Source organism: Coregonus clupeaformis, chromosome 24 (assembly GCF_020615455.1).
Source record: "Coregonus clupeaformis isolate EN_2021a chromosome 24, ASM2061545v1, whole genome shotgun sequence".
Lineage (NCBI taxonomy): Eukaryota > Metazoa > Chordata > Actinopteri > Salmoniformes > Salmonidae > Coregonus > Coregonus clupeaformis.
In genome coordinates this window covers 16,016,610-16,033,571 of record NC_059215.1, presented here as the reverse complement: position 1 = coordinate 16,033,571, position 16,962 = coordinate 16,016,610, and the positions used below count along the sequence as shown (strand labels likewise).

The following is a 16,962-nucleotide window of genomic DNA, read 5'->3' as shown; positions in this document are numbered from 1 at the left end:
CGTTACACTAAGACTTACACTAAGACTGTTACGCTACACTAAGACTGTTACGCTACACTAAGACTGTTACGCTACACTAAGACTGTTACGCTACACTAAGACTGTTACGCTACACTAAGACTGTTACGCTACACTAAGACTGTTACACTACACTAAGACTGTTACGCTACACTAAGACTTACACTAAGACTGTTACGCTACACTAAGACTGTTACACTACACTAAGACTGTTACGCAAACACTAAGACTGTTACGCTACACTAAGACTGTCACGCTACACTAAGACTGTTACACTACACTAAGACTGTTACGCTACACTAATACTGTTACGCTACACTAAGACTGTTACGCTACACTAAGACTGTTACGCTACACTAAGACTGTTACGCTACACTAAGACTGTTACGCTACACTAAGACTGTTACACTACACTAAGACTGTTACGCTACACTAAGACTGTTACGCTACACTAAGACTTACACTAAGACTGTTACGCTACACTAAGACTTACACTAAGACTGTTACGCTACACTAAGACTGTTACGCTACACTAAGACTGTTACGCTACACTAAGACTTACACTAAGACTGTTACGCTACACTAAGACTGTTACGCTACACTAAGACTTACACTAAGACTGTTACACTACAATAAGACTGTTACGCTACACTAAGACTGTTACGCTACACTAAGACTGTTACACTACACTAAGACTGTTGCGCTACACTAAGACTGTTACACTACACTAAGACTGTCACGCTACACTAAGACTGTTACACTACACTAAGACTGTTACGCTACACTAAGACTGTTACGCTACACTAAGACTTACACTAAGACTGTTACGCTACACTAAGACTATTACACTACACTAAGACTGTTGCGCTACACTAAGACTGTTACACTACACTAAGACTGTCACGCTACACTAAGACTGTTACGCTACAATAAGACTGTTACGCTAAACTAAGACTTACACTAAGACTGTTACGCTACACTAAGACTGTTACGCTACACTAAGACTGTTACGCTACACTAAGACTGTTATGCTACACTAAGACTGTTACACTACACTAAGACTGTTACGCTACACTAAGACTTACACTAAGACTGTTACGCTACACTAAGACTGTTACACTACACTAAGACTGTTACGCTACACTAAGACTGTTACGCTACACTAAGACTGTTACGCTACACTAAGACTGTTACGCTACACTAAGACTTACACTAAGACTGTTCACGCCACACTAAGACTGTTACGCTACACTAAGACTGTTACGCTACACTAAGACTTACACTAAGATTTTACGCACTGCTGTTACACTACACTAAGACTGTTCACACACAGCTAGCTACACTAAGATTGTTACGCTACACTAAGACTGTTACACTACACTAAGACTGTTGCGCTACACTAAGACTGTTACACTACACTAAGACTGTCACGCTACACTAAGACTGTTACGTTACACTAAGACTTACACTAAGACTGTTACGCTACACTAAGACTGTTACGCTACACTAAGACTGTTACGCTACACTAAGACTGTTACGCTACACTAAGACTGTTACGCTACACTAAGACTGTTACACTACACTAAGACTGTTACGCTACACTAAGACTTACACTAAGACTGTTAACGCTACACTAAGACCGTTACACTACACTAAGACTGTTACGCAAACACTAAGACTGTTACGCTACACTAAGACTGTCACGCTACACTAAGACTGTTACACTACACTAAGACTGTTACGCTACACTAATCTGTTACGCTACACTAAGACTGTTACGCTACACTAAGACTGTTCACGCTACACTAAGACTGTTACGCTACACTAAGACTGTTACGCTACACTAAGACTGTTACACTACACTAAGACTGTTACGCTACACTAAGACTTACACTAAGACTGTTACGCTACACTAAGACTGTTACTACACTAAGACTGTTACGCAAACACTAAGACTGTTACGCTATCCACACTAAGACTGTCACGCTACACTAAGACTGTTACGCTACACTAAGACTGTTACGCTACACTAATACTGTTACGCTACACTAAGACTGTTACGCCACACTAAGACTGTTACGCTACACTAAGACTGTTATGACTTACACTAAGACTGTTACGCTACACTAAGACTGTTTCGCTACACTAAGACTGTTACGCTACACTAAGACTGTTACGCTACACTAAGACTGTTACGCTACACTAAGACTGTACATACACTAAGACTTACACTAAGACTTACACTAAGACTGTTACACTACAATAAGACTGTTACGCTACACTAAGACTGTTACGCTACACTAAGACTGTTTACACTACACTAAGACTGTTCGCTACACTAAGACTTGCTACACTACACTAGTTTACGCTACACTAAGACTGTTACACTACACTAAGACTGTTACGCTCACACTAAGACTGTTACGCTACACTAAGACTTACACTAAGACTGTTACGCTACACTAAGACTGTTACGCCACACTAAGACTGTTACGCTACACTAAGACTGTTACGCTACACTAAGACTGTTCACACTACACTAAGACTGTTACAGCTACACTAAGACTGTTCTACGCTACACTAAGACTGTTACGCTACACTAAGACTGTTGCGCTACACTAAGACTGTTACACTACACTAAGACTGTCACGCTACACTAAGACTGTTACGCTACACTAAGACTGTTATGCTACACTAAGACTGTTACGCTACACTACGACTGTTACACTACACTAAGACTGTTACGCTACACTAAGACTGTTCACTACACTAAGACTGTTACGCTACACTAAGACTGTTACAGCTACACTAAGACTGTTACGCTACACTAAGACTTTACACTAAGACCGTTACGCTACACTAAGACTGTTACGCTACACTAAGACTGTTACGCTACACTAAGACTTATACTAAGACTGTTACGCTACACTAAGACTGTTACGCTACACTAAGACTTACACTAAGACTGTTACACTACACTAAGACTGTTACACTACACTAAGACTGTTACGCTACACTAAGACTGTTACACTACACTAAGACTGTTGCGCTACACTAATCTGTTACACTACACTAAGACTGTCACGCTACACTAAGACTGTTACGCTACACTAAGACTTACACTAAGACTGTTACACTACACTAAGACTGTCACGCTACACTCAAGACTGTTACGCTACACTAAGACTGTTACGCTACACTAAGACTGTTCACGCTACACTAAGACTGTTCCGCTACACTAAGACTGTCACGCTACACTAAGACTGTTACGCTACACTAAAACTGTTACGCTACACTAAGACTGTTACGCTACACTAAGACTGTTACGCTACACTAAGACTGTTCACGCTACACTAAGACTGTTACACTACACTAAGACTGTTCACGCTACACTAAGACTGTTACGCTACACTAAGACTGTCACGTTACACTAAGACTGTTACGCTACACTAAGACTGTTACGCTACACTAAGACTGTCACGTTACACTAAGACTGTTACGAAACACTAAGACTGTTACGCTACACTAAGACTGTCACGTTACACTAAGACTGTTACGCTACACTAAGACTGTCACGCTACACTAAGACTGTTACACTACACTAAGACTGTTACGCTACACTAAGACTGTTACGCTACACTAAGACTGTTACGCTACACTAAGACTGTTACGCTACACTAAGACTGTTACACTACACTAAGACTGTTCACACTACACTAAGACTGTTACGCTACACTAAGACTGTTACGCTACACTAAGACTGTTCACGCTACACTAAGACTGTTACGCTACACTAAGACTGTTACGCTACACTAAGACTGTAGCTGCACGTTACACTAAGACTTACACTAAGACTGTTACGCTACACTAAGACTGTTACGCTACACTAAGACTGTTACGCTACACTAAGACTGTTACGCTACACTAAGACTTACACTAAGACTGTTACGCTACACTAAGACTGTTACGCTACACTAAGACTGTTACGCTACACTAAGACTGTTACGCTACACTAAGACTGTTACGCTACACTAAGACTGTTACGCTACACTAAGACTGTTACGCTACACTAAGACTGTTGCGCTACACTAAGACTGTTGCGCTACACTAAGACTGTTACGCTACACTAAGACTGTTACGCTACACTAAGACTGTCACGCTACACTAAGACTGTTACACTACACTAAGACTGTCACTAAGACTGTTACGCTACACTAAGACTGTTACGCTACACTAAGACTGTTACGCTACACTAAGACTGTCACGCTACACTAAGACTTACACTACACTAAGACTGTCACTAAGACTGTTACGCTACACTAAGACTGTTACGCTACACTAAGACTGTTACACTACACTAAGACTGTCACGCTACACTGAGACTTACACTAAGACTGTTACGCTACACTAAGACTGTCACGTTACACTAAGACTGTTACGCTACACTCAAGACTATCACGCTACACTAAGACTGTTACACTACACTAAGACTGTTATGCTACACTAATACTGTTACGCTACACTAAGACTGTTACGCTACACTAAGACTGTTACGCTACACTAAGACTGTTACGCTACACTAAGACTGTTACACTACACTAAGACTGTTACACTACACTAAGACTGTTACGCTACACTAAGACTGTTACGCTACACTAATACTGTTACGCTACACTAAGACAGTTACGCTACACTAAGACTGTTACGCTACACTAAGACTGTTACGCTACAGTAAGACTGTCACGCTACACTAAGACTTACACTAAGACTGTTACGCTACACTAAGACTGTTACGCTACACTAAGACTTACACTAAGACTGTCACACTACACTAAGACTGTTACACTACACTAAGACTGTTACGCTACACTAAGACTGTTACACTACACTAAGACTGTTACACTACACTAAGACTGTTACGCTACACTAAGACAGTTACGCTACACTAATACTGTTACGCTACACTAAGACAGTTACGCTACACTAAGACTGTTACGCTACACTAAGACTGTCACGCTACACTAAGACTGTCACGCTACACTAAGACTTACACTAAGACTGTCACACTACACTAAGACTGTTACGCTACACTAAGACTGTTACGCTACACTAAGACTGTTACGCTACACTAAGACTGTTACGCTACACTAAGACTGTTACGCAACACTAAGACTGTTACGCTACACTAAGACTGTTACGCTACACTAAGACTGTTACGCTACACTAAGACTGTCACGCTACACTAAGACTGTCACGCTACACTTAGACTTACACTAAGACTGTCACACTACACTAAGACTGTTACGCTACACTAAGACTGTTACGCTACACTAAGACTGTTACGCTACACTAAGACTGTCACGCTACACTAAGACTGTTACGCTACACTAAGACTGTTACGCTACACTAAGACTGTTACGCTACACTAAGACTGTTACGCTACACTAAGACTGTTACGCTACACTAAGACTGTTACGCTACACTAAGACTGTTACGCTACACCAAGACTGTTACGCTACACTAAGACTGTTACGCTACACTAAGACTGTTACGCTACACTAAGACTGTTGCGCTACACTAAGACTTTTACGCTACACTAAGACTGTTATGCTACACTAAGACTGTCACGCTACACTAAGACTGTTACACTACACTAAGACTGTCACTAAGACTGTTACGCTACACTAAGACTGTTACGCTACACTAAGACTGTTACGCTACACTAAGACTGTCACGCTACACTAAGACTTACACTACACTAAGACTGTCACTAAGACTGTTACGCTACACTAAGACTGTCACGCTACACTAAGACTTACACTAAGACTGTCACACTACACTAAGACTGTTACGCTACACTAAGACTGTTACGCTACACTAAGACTGTTACGCTACACTAAGACTGTTACGCTACACTAAGACTGTTACGCTACACTAAGACTGTTGCGCTACACTAAGACTTTTACGCTACACTAAGACTGTTACGCTACACTAAGACTGTTATGCTACACTAAGACTGTTACGCTACACTAAGACTGTCACGCTACACTAAGACTGTTACGCTACACTAAGACTGTTACGCTACACTAAGACTGTCACGCTACACTAAGACTTACACTACACTAAGACTGTCACTAAGACTGTTACGCTACACTAAGACTGTTACGCTACACTAAGACTGTTACGCTACACTAAGACTGTCACGCTACACTAAGACTTACACTACACTAAGACTGTCACTAAGACTGTTACGCTACACTAAGACTGTTACGCTACACTAAGACTGTTACGCTACACAAAGACTGTCACGCTACACTAAGACTTACACTACACTAAGACTGTCACTAAGACTGTTACGCTACACTAAGACTGTTACGCCACACTAAGACTGTTACGCTACACAAAGACTGTCACGCTACACTAAGACTTACACTAAGACTGTCACACTACACTAAGACTGTTACGCTACACTAAGACTGTTACGCTACACTAAGACTGTTACGCTACACTAAGACTGTTACGCTCACACTAAGACTGTTACGCTACACTAAGACTGTTGCGCTACACTAAGACTTTTACGCTACACTAAGACTGTTACGCTACACTAAGACTGTTATGCTACACTAAGACTGTCACGCTACACTAAGACTGTTACACTACACTAAGACTGTCACTAAAACTGTTATGCTACACTAAGACTGTTATGCTACACTAAGACTGTCACGCTACACTAAGACTGTTACACTACACTAAGACTGTCACTAAGACTGTTACGCTACACTAATACTGTTACGCTACACTAAGACTGTTACGCTACACTAAGACTGTCACGCTACACTAAGACTTACACTACACTAAGACTGTCACTAAGACTGTTACGCTACACTAAGACTGTTACGCTACACTAAGACTGTTACACTACACTAAGACTGTTACGCTACACTAAGACTGTTACGCTACACTAAGACTGTTACGCTACACTAAGACTGTTACGCTACACTAAGACTGTCACGCTACACTAAGACTGTTACACTACACTAAGACTGTTACGCTACACTAATACTGTTACGCTACACTAAGACTGTTACGCTACACTAAGACTGTTACGCTACACTAAGACTGTTACGCTACACTAAGACTGTTACACTACACTAAGACTGTTACACTACACTAAGACTGTTACGCTACACTAAGACTGTTACGCTACACTAATACTGTTACGCTACACTAAGACTGTTAAGCTACACTAAGACTGTTACGCTACACTAAGACTGTTACGCTACACTAAGACTGTCACGTTACACTAAGACTTACACTAAGACTGTTACGCTACACTAAGACTGTCACGCTACACTAAGACTGTTACGCTACACTAAGACTGTTACGCTACACTAAGACTGTTACGCTACACTAAGACTGTTACACTACACTAAGACTGTTACGCTACACTAAGACTGTTACGCTACACTAAGACTGTTACGCTACACTAAGACTGTTACGCTACACTAAGACTGTTACGCTACACTAAGACTTACACTAAGACTGTTACGCTACACTAAGACTGTTACGCTACACTAAGACTGTTACGCTACACTAAGACTTATACTAAGACTGTTACGCTACACTAAGACTGTTACGCTACACTAAGACTTACACTAAGACTGTTACACTACACTAAGACTGTTACACTACACTAAGACTGTTACGCTACACTAAGACTGTTACACTACACTAAGACTGTTGCGCTACACTAATACTGTTACACTACACTAAGACTGTCACGCTACACTAAGACTGTTACGCTACACTAAGACTTACACTAAGACTGTTACACTACACTAAGACTGTCACGCTACACTAAGACTGTTACGCTACACTAAGACTGTTACGCTACACTAAGACTGTTACGCTACACTAAGACTGTTACGCTACACTAAGACTGTCACGCTACACTAAGACTGTTACGCTACACTAAAACTGTTACGCTACACTAAGACTGTTACGCTACACTAAGACTGTTACGCTACACTAAGACTGTTACGCTACACTAAGACTGTTACACTACACTAAGACTGTTACGCTACACTAAGACTGTTACGCTACACTAAGACTGTCACGTTACACTAAGACTGTTACGCTACACTAAGACTGTTACGCTACACTAAGACTGTCACGTTACACTAAGACTGTTACGAAACACTAAGACTGTTACGCTACACTAAGACTGTCACGTTACACTAAGACTGTTACGCTACACTAAGACTGTCACGCTACACTAAGACTGTTACACTACACTAAGACTGTTACGCTACACTAATACTGTTACGCTACACTAAGACTGTTACGCTACACTAAGACTGTTACGCTACACTAAGACTGTTACGCTACACTAAGACTGTTACACTACACTAAGACTGTTACACTACACTAAGACTGTTACGCTACACTAAGACTGTTACGCTACACTAATACTGTTACGCTACACTAAGACTGTTACGCTACACTAAGACTGTTACGCTACACTAAGACTGTTACGCTACACTAAGACTGTCACGTTACACTAAGACTTACACTAAGACTGTTACGCTACACTAAGACTGTTACGCTACACTAAGACTGTTACGCTACACTAAGACTGTCACGCTACACTAAGACTTACACTAAGACTGTTACGCTACACTAAGACTGTTACGCTACACTAAGACTGTTACGCTACACTAAGACTGTTACGCTACACTAAGACTGTTACGCTACACTAAGACTGTTACGCTACACTAAGACTGTTACGCTACACTAAGACTGTTGCGCTACACTAAGACTGTTGCGCTACACTAAGACTGTTACGCTACACTAAGACTGTTACGCTACACTAAGACTGTCACGCTACACTAAGACTGTTACACTACACTAAGACTGTCACTAAGACTGTTACGCTACACTAAGACTGTTACGCTACACTAAGACTGTTACGCTACACTAAGACTGTCACGCTACACTAAGACTTACACTACACTAAGACTGTCACTAAGACTGTTACGCTACACTAAGACTGTTACGCTACACTAAGACTGTTACACTACACTAAGACTGTCACGCTACACTGAGACTTACACTAAGACTGTTACGCTACACTAAGACTGTCACGTTACACTAAGACTGTTACGCTACACTAAGACTATCACGCTACACTAAGACTGTTACACTACACTAAGACTGTTATGCTACACTAATACTGTTACGCTACACTAAGACTGTTACGCTACACTAAGACTGTTACGCTACACTAAGACTGTTACGCTACACTAAGACTGTTACACTACACTAAGACTGTTACACTACACTAAGACTGTTACGCTACACTAAGACTGTTACGCTACACTAATACTGTTACGCTACACTAAGACAGTTACGCTACACTAAGACTGTTACGCTACACTAAGACTGTTACGCTACAGTAAGACTGTCACGCTACACTAAGACTTACACTAAGACTGTTACGCTACACTAAGACTGTTACGCTACACTAAGACTTACACTAAGACTGTCACACTACACTAAAACTGTTACACTACACTAAGACTGTTACGCTACACTAAGACTGTTACACTACACTAAGACTGTTACACTACACTAAGACTGTTACGCTACACTAAGACAGTTACGCTACACTAATACTGTTACGCTACACTAAAACAGTTACGCTACACTAAGACTGTTACGCTACACTAAGACTGTCACGCTACACTAAGACTGTCACGCTACACTAAGACTTACACTAAGACTGTCACACTACACTAAGACTGTTACGCTACACTAAGACTGTTACGCTACACTAAGACTGTTACGCTACACTAAGACTGTTACGCTACACTAAGACTGTTACGCAACACTAAGACTGTTACGCTACACTAAGACTGTTACGCTACACTAAGACTGTTACGCTACACTAAGACTGTTACGCTACACTAAGACTGTTACGCAACACTAAGACTGTTACGCTACACTAAGACTGTTACGCTACACTAAGACTGTTACGCTACACTAAGACTGTCACGCTACACTAAGACTGTCACGCTACACTTAGACTTACACTAAGACTGTCACACTACACTAAGACTGTTACGCTACACTAAGACTGTTACGCTACACTAAGACTGTTACGCTACACTAAGACTGTCACGCTACACTAAGACTGTTACGCTACACTAAGACTGTTACGCTACACTAAGACTGTTACGCTACACTAAGACTGTTACGCTACACTAAGACTGTTACGCTACACTAAGACTGTTACGCTACACTAAGACTGTTACGCTACACCAAGACTGTTACGCTACACTAAGACTGTTACGCTACACTAAGACTGTTACGCTACACTAAGACTGTTGCGCTACACTAAGACTGTTACGCTACACTAAGACTGTTACGCTACACTAAGACTGTTACGCTACACTAAGACTGTTGCGCTACACTAAGACTTTTACGCTACACTAAGACTGTTACGCTACACTAAGACTGTTATGCTACACTAAGACTGTTACGCTACACTAAGACTGTCACGCTACACTAAGACTGTTACGCTACACTAAGACTGTTACGCTACACTAAGACTGTCACGCTACACTAAGACTTACACTACACTAAGACTGTCACTAAGACTGTTACGCTACACTAAGACTGTTACGCTACACTAAGACTGTTACGCTACACTAAGACTGTCACGCTACACTAAGACTTACACTACACTAAGACTGTCACTAAGACTGTTACGCTACACTAAGACTGTTACGCTACACTAAGACTGTTACGCTACACAAAGACTGTCACGCTACACTAAGACTTACACTACACTAAGACTGTCACTAAGACTGTTACGCTACACTAAGACTGTTACGCTACACTAAGACTGTTACGCTACACAAAGACTGTCACGCTACACTAAGACTTACACTAAGACTGTCACACTACACTAAGACTGTTACGCTACACTAAGACTGTTACGCTACACTAAGACTGTTACGCTACACTAAGACTGTTACGCTACACTAAGACTGTTACGCTACACTAAGACTGTTGCGCTACACTAAGACTTTTACGCTACACTAAGACTGTTACGCTACACTAAGACTGTTATGCTACACTAAGACTGTCACGCTACACTAAGACTGTTACACTACACTAAGACTGTCACTAAAACTGTTATGCTACACTAAGACTGTTATGCTACACTAAGACTGTCACGCTACACTAAGACTGTTACACTACACTAAGACTGTCACTAAGACTGTTACGCTACACTAATACTGTTACGCTACACTAAGACTGTTACGCTACACTAAGACTGTCACGCTACACTAAGACTTACACTACACTAAGACTGTCACTAAGACTGTTACGCTACACTAAGACTGTTACGCTACACTAAGACTGTTACACTACACTAAGACTGTTACGCTACACTAAGACTGTTACGCTACACTAAGACTGTTACGCTACACTAAGACTGTTACGCTACACTAAGACTGTCACGCTACACTAAGACTGTTACACTACACTAAGACTGTTACGCTACACTAATACTGTTACGCTACACTAAGACTGTTACGCTACACTAAGACTGTTACGCTACACTAAGACTGTTACGCTACACTAAGACTGTTACACTACACTAAGACTGTTACACTACACTAAGACTGTTACGCTACACTAAGACTGTTACGCTACACTAATACTGTTACGCTACACTAAGACTGTTAAGCTACACTAAGACTGTTACGCTACACTAAGACTGTTACGCTACACTAAGACTGTCACGTTACACTAAGACTTACACTAAGACTGTTACGCTACACTAAGACTGTTACGCTACACTAAGACTGTTACGCTACACTAAGACTGTTACGCTACACTAAGACTGTCACGCTACACTAAGACTTACACTAAGACTGTTACGCTACACTAAGACTGTTACGCTACACTAAGACTGTTACGCTACACTAAGACTGTTACGCTACACTAAGACTGTTACGCTACACTAAGACTGTTACGCTACACTAAGACTGTTACGCTACACTAAGACTGTTACGCTACACTAAGACTGTTGCGCTACACTAAGACTTTTACGCTACACTAAGACTGTTACGCTACATTAAGACTGTTATTCTACACTAAGACTGTCACGCTACACTAAGACTGTTACACTACACTAAGACTGTCACTAAGACTGTTACGCTACACTAAGACTGTTACGCTACACTAAGACTGTTACGCTACACTAAGACTGTCACGCTACACTAAGACTTACACTACACTAAGACTGTCACTAAGACTGTTACGCTACACTAAGACTGTTACGCTACACTAAGACTGTTACACTACACTAAGACTGTCACGCTACACTAAGACTTACACTAAGACTGTTACGCTACACTAAGACTGTCACGTTACACTAAGACTGTTACGCTACACTAAGACTGTCACACTACACTAAGACTGTTACACTACACTAAGACTGTTACGCTACACTAATACTGTTACGCTACACTAAGACTGTTACGCTACACTAAGACTGTTACACTACACTAAGACTGTTACGCTACACTAAGACTGTTACACTACACTAAGACTGTTACACTACACTAAGACTGTTACGCTACACTAAGACTGTTACGCTACACTAATACTGTTACGCTACACTAAGACAGTTACGCTACACTAAGACTGTTACGCTACACTAAGACTGTCACGCTACACTAAGACTGTCACGCTACACTTAGACTTACACTAAGACTGTCACACTACACTAAGACTGTTACGCTACACTAAGACTGTTACGCTACACTAAGACTGTTACGCTACACTAAGACTGTTACGCTACACTAAGACTGTTACGCTACACTAAGACTGTTACGCTACACTAAGACTGTTACGCTACACCAAGACTGTTACGCTACACTAAGACTGTTACGCTACACTAAGACTGTTACGCTACACTAAGACTGTTGCGCTACACTAAGACTTTTAAGCTACACTAAGACTGTTATGCTACACTAAGACTGTCACGCTACACTAAGACTGTTACACTACACTAAGACTGTCACTAAGACTGTTACGCTACACTAAGACTGTTACGCTACACTAAGACTGTCACGCTACACTAAGACTTACACTACACTAAGACTGTCACTAAGACTGTTACGCTACACTAAGACTGTCACGCTACACTAAGACTTACACTAAGACTGTCACACTACACTAAGACTGTTACGCTACACTAAGACTGTTACGCTACACTAAGACTGTTACGCTACACTAAGACTGTTACGCTACACTAAGACTGTTACGCTACACTAAGACTGTTGCGCTACACTAAGACTTTTACGCTACACTAAGACTGTTACGCTACACTAAGACTGTTATGCTACACTAAGACTGTTACGCTACACTAAGACTGTCACGCTACACTAAGACTGTTACACTACACTAAGACTGTTACGCTACACTAAGACTGTCACGCTACACTAAGACTTACACTACACTAAGACTGTCACTAAGACTGTTACGCTACACTAAGACTGTTACGCTACACTAAGACTGTTACGCTACACTAAGACTGTCATGCTACACTAAGACTTACACTACACTAAGACTGTCACTAAGACTGTTACGCTACACTAAGACTGTTACGCTACACTAAGACTGTTACGCTACACAAAGACTGTCACGCTACACTAAGACTTACACTACACTAAGACTGTCACTAAGACTGTTACGCTACACTAAGACTGTTACGCTACACTAAGACTGTTACGCTACACAAAGACTGTCACGCTACACTAAGACTTACACTAAGACTGTCACACTACACTAAGACTGTTACGCTACACTAAGACTGTTACGCTACACTAAGACTGTTACGCTACACTAAGACTGTTACGCTACACTAAGACTGTTACGCTACACTAAGACTGTTGCGCTACACTAAGACTTTTACGCTACACTAAGACTGTTACGCTACACTAAGACTGTTATGCTACACTAAGACTGTCACGCTACACTAAGACTGTTACACTACACTAAGACTGTCACTAAGACTGTTACGCTACACTAAGACTGTTATGCTACACTAAGACTGTCACGCTACACTAAGACTGTTACACTACACTAAGACTGTCACTAAGACTGTTACGCTACACTAATACTGTTACGCTACACTAAGACTGTTACGCTACACTAAGACTGTCACGCTACACTAAGACTTACACTACACTAAGACTGTCACTAAGACTGTTACGCTACACTAAGACTGTTACGCTACACTAAGACTGTTACACTACACTAAGACTGTTACGCTACACTAAGACTGTTACACTACACTAAGACTGTCACTAAGACTGTTACGCTACACTAAGACTGTTATGCTACACTAAGACTGTCACGCTACACTAAGACTGTTACACTACACTAAGACTGTCACTAAGACTGTTACGCTACACTAATACTGTTACGCTACACTAAGACTGTTACGCTACACTAAGACTGTCACGCTACACTAAGACTTACACTACACTAAGACTGTCACTAAGACTGTTCACGCTACACTAAGACTGTTACGCTACACTAAGACTGTTACACTACACTAAGACTGTTACGCTACACTAAGACTGTTACGCTACACTAAGACTGTTACGCTACACTAAGACTGTTACGCTACACTAAGACTGTTACGCTACACTAAGACTGTTACGCTACACTAAGACTGTCACACTACACTAAGACTGTTACGCTACACTAAGACTGTTACACTACACAAAGACTGTTACAGTACACTAAGACTGTTACGCTACACTAAGACTGTTACGCTACACTAAGACTGTTACGCTACACTAAGACTGTTACGCTACACTAAGACTGTTACGCTACACTAAGACTGTTACGCTACACTAAGACTGTTACGCTACACTAAGACTGTTACGCTACACTAAGACTGTCACGCTACACTAAGACTGTTACGCTACACTAAGACTGTTACGCTACACTAAGACTGTTACGCTACACTAAGACTGTTACGCTACACTAACACTGTTACGCTACACTAAGACTTACACTAAGACTGCTACGCTACACTAAGACTGTTACACTACACTAAGACTGTTACAGTACACTAAGACTGTTACAGTACACTCTCCCTATTCTGATTATTTATTGCGTTTTTCTGGATTTTTTGTTGTTATTCTGTCTCTCACAGTTCAAATAAACCTACCATTAAAATTATAGACTGATCATTTCTTTGTCAGTGGGCAAACGTACAAAATCAGCAGGGGATCAAATACTTTTTTCCCTCACTGTATGGGTGGTCTTGGGAATCGAACCCACTACCCTGGCATTACAAGCACCGTGCTCTACCAACTGAGCTACAAAGGACCAGTTCATAGTATGCACAATATGTAAACAAAATACAAATCTATGTTTATGAAGACACTTGAAGCAAACATTTTAATTCCACTTGTATCTTCGCCAGGTGTATTAAGTGTGTGTGTGTGTGTGTGCGTGTGTGTGTGTGTGTGTACCCCAGGGGACATCAGTATAGGTATAAAGTGCTCTCCAGGTGTGGTGGGACCGGCAGAGGCAGACATCGACTTCGACATAATCAGGAACGACAATGACACGTTTACCGTTAAATACACCCCGCAAGGCGCTGGTAGCTACACTATCATGGTGCTATTCGCTGACCAGGTGAGTAGAGTTTCAGGTGTTGGTGTGTAGTGTATAGTATGTATGTATGCTGTTCGCTAAACCTTGAGTCAGTGTCAAGTCCCAAGTCCCTACCTTTACTAATTCTGCCACCTGTATACTCTAGTCAATGTTGAGTCTCAAATCCCTTGTTTAGGATGCGGTCTAACCATCTTGCAAGCTACATATCAGAATAAAGGTAGCTGGCTCACAGTGTTACACATCAGCATGGCTAGTTAAATAATACAGTAGTTAGCTAGCTTAGTGTTACACATCAGCATGGCTAGTTAAATAATACAGTAGTTAGCTAGCTTAGTGTTACACATCAGCATGGCTAGTTAAATAATACAGTAGTTAGCTAGCTTAGTGTTACACATCAGCATGGCTAGTTAAATAATACAGTAGTTAGCTAGCTTAGTGTTACACATCAGCATGGCTAGTTAAATAATACAGTAGTTGCATTTGAAAAAGTGGACTCGAGTACTATAACACTGTGTGTATATGTGACCGACCGGCTCGATTTGGTCTTATGTAGCAACATTTGAAATGGTGTTTTTTACATTGGATAAAAGTAGAGACTCAGAGCTACATTTACATTTACATTTACGTCATTTAGCAGACGCTCTTATCCAGAGCGACTTACAAATTGGTGCATTCACCCTATAGCCAGTGGGATAACCACTTTACAATTTTTTATTTTATAATTTTTTTTAGGGGGGGTAGAAGGATTACTTTATCCTATCCCAGGTATTCCTTAAAGAGGTGGGGTTTCAAATGTCTCCGGAAGGTGGTGAGTGACTCCGCTGTCCTGGCGTCGTGAGGGAGCTTGTTCCACCATTGGGGTGCCAGAGCAGCGAACAGTTTTGACTGGGCTGAGCGGGAACTATGCTTCCGCAGAGGAAGGGGAGCCAGCAGGCCAGAGGTGGATGAACGCAATGCCCTCGTTTGGGTGTAGGGACTGATCAGAGCCTGAAGGTACGGAGGTGCCGTTCCCCTCACAGCTCCATAGGCAAGCACCATGGTCTTGTAACAGATGCGAGCTTCAACTGGAAGCCAGTGGAGTGTGCGGAGGAGCGGGGTGACGTGAGAGAACTTGGGAAGGTTGAACACCAGACGGGCTGCGGCATTCTGGATGAGTTGTAGGGGTTTAATGGCACAGGCAGGGAGCCCAGCCAACAGCGAGTTGCATTAATCCAGACGGGAGATGACAAG

General features: G+C 41.6%; 1 protein-coding gene across 1 annotated transcript in view; it reads left to right on the top strand.

Moving 5' to 3' along the window:
• LOC121587361 (filamin-A-like) overlaps positions 1-16,962 on the top strand; it is a 203,592-nt gene that overhangs the window by 95,674 nt on the left and 90,956 nt on the right. Inside the window, exon 16 of the mRNA XM_045206810.1 lies at positions 15,593-15,753. Within this exon, the coding sequence (XP_045062745.1) occupies positions 15,593-15,753 (161 nt within the window). The remainder of the gene's footprint in view (positions 1-15,592; positions 15,754-16,962) is intronic.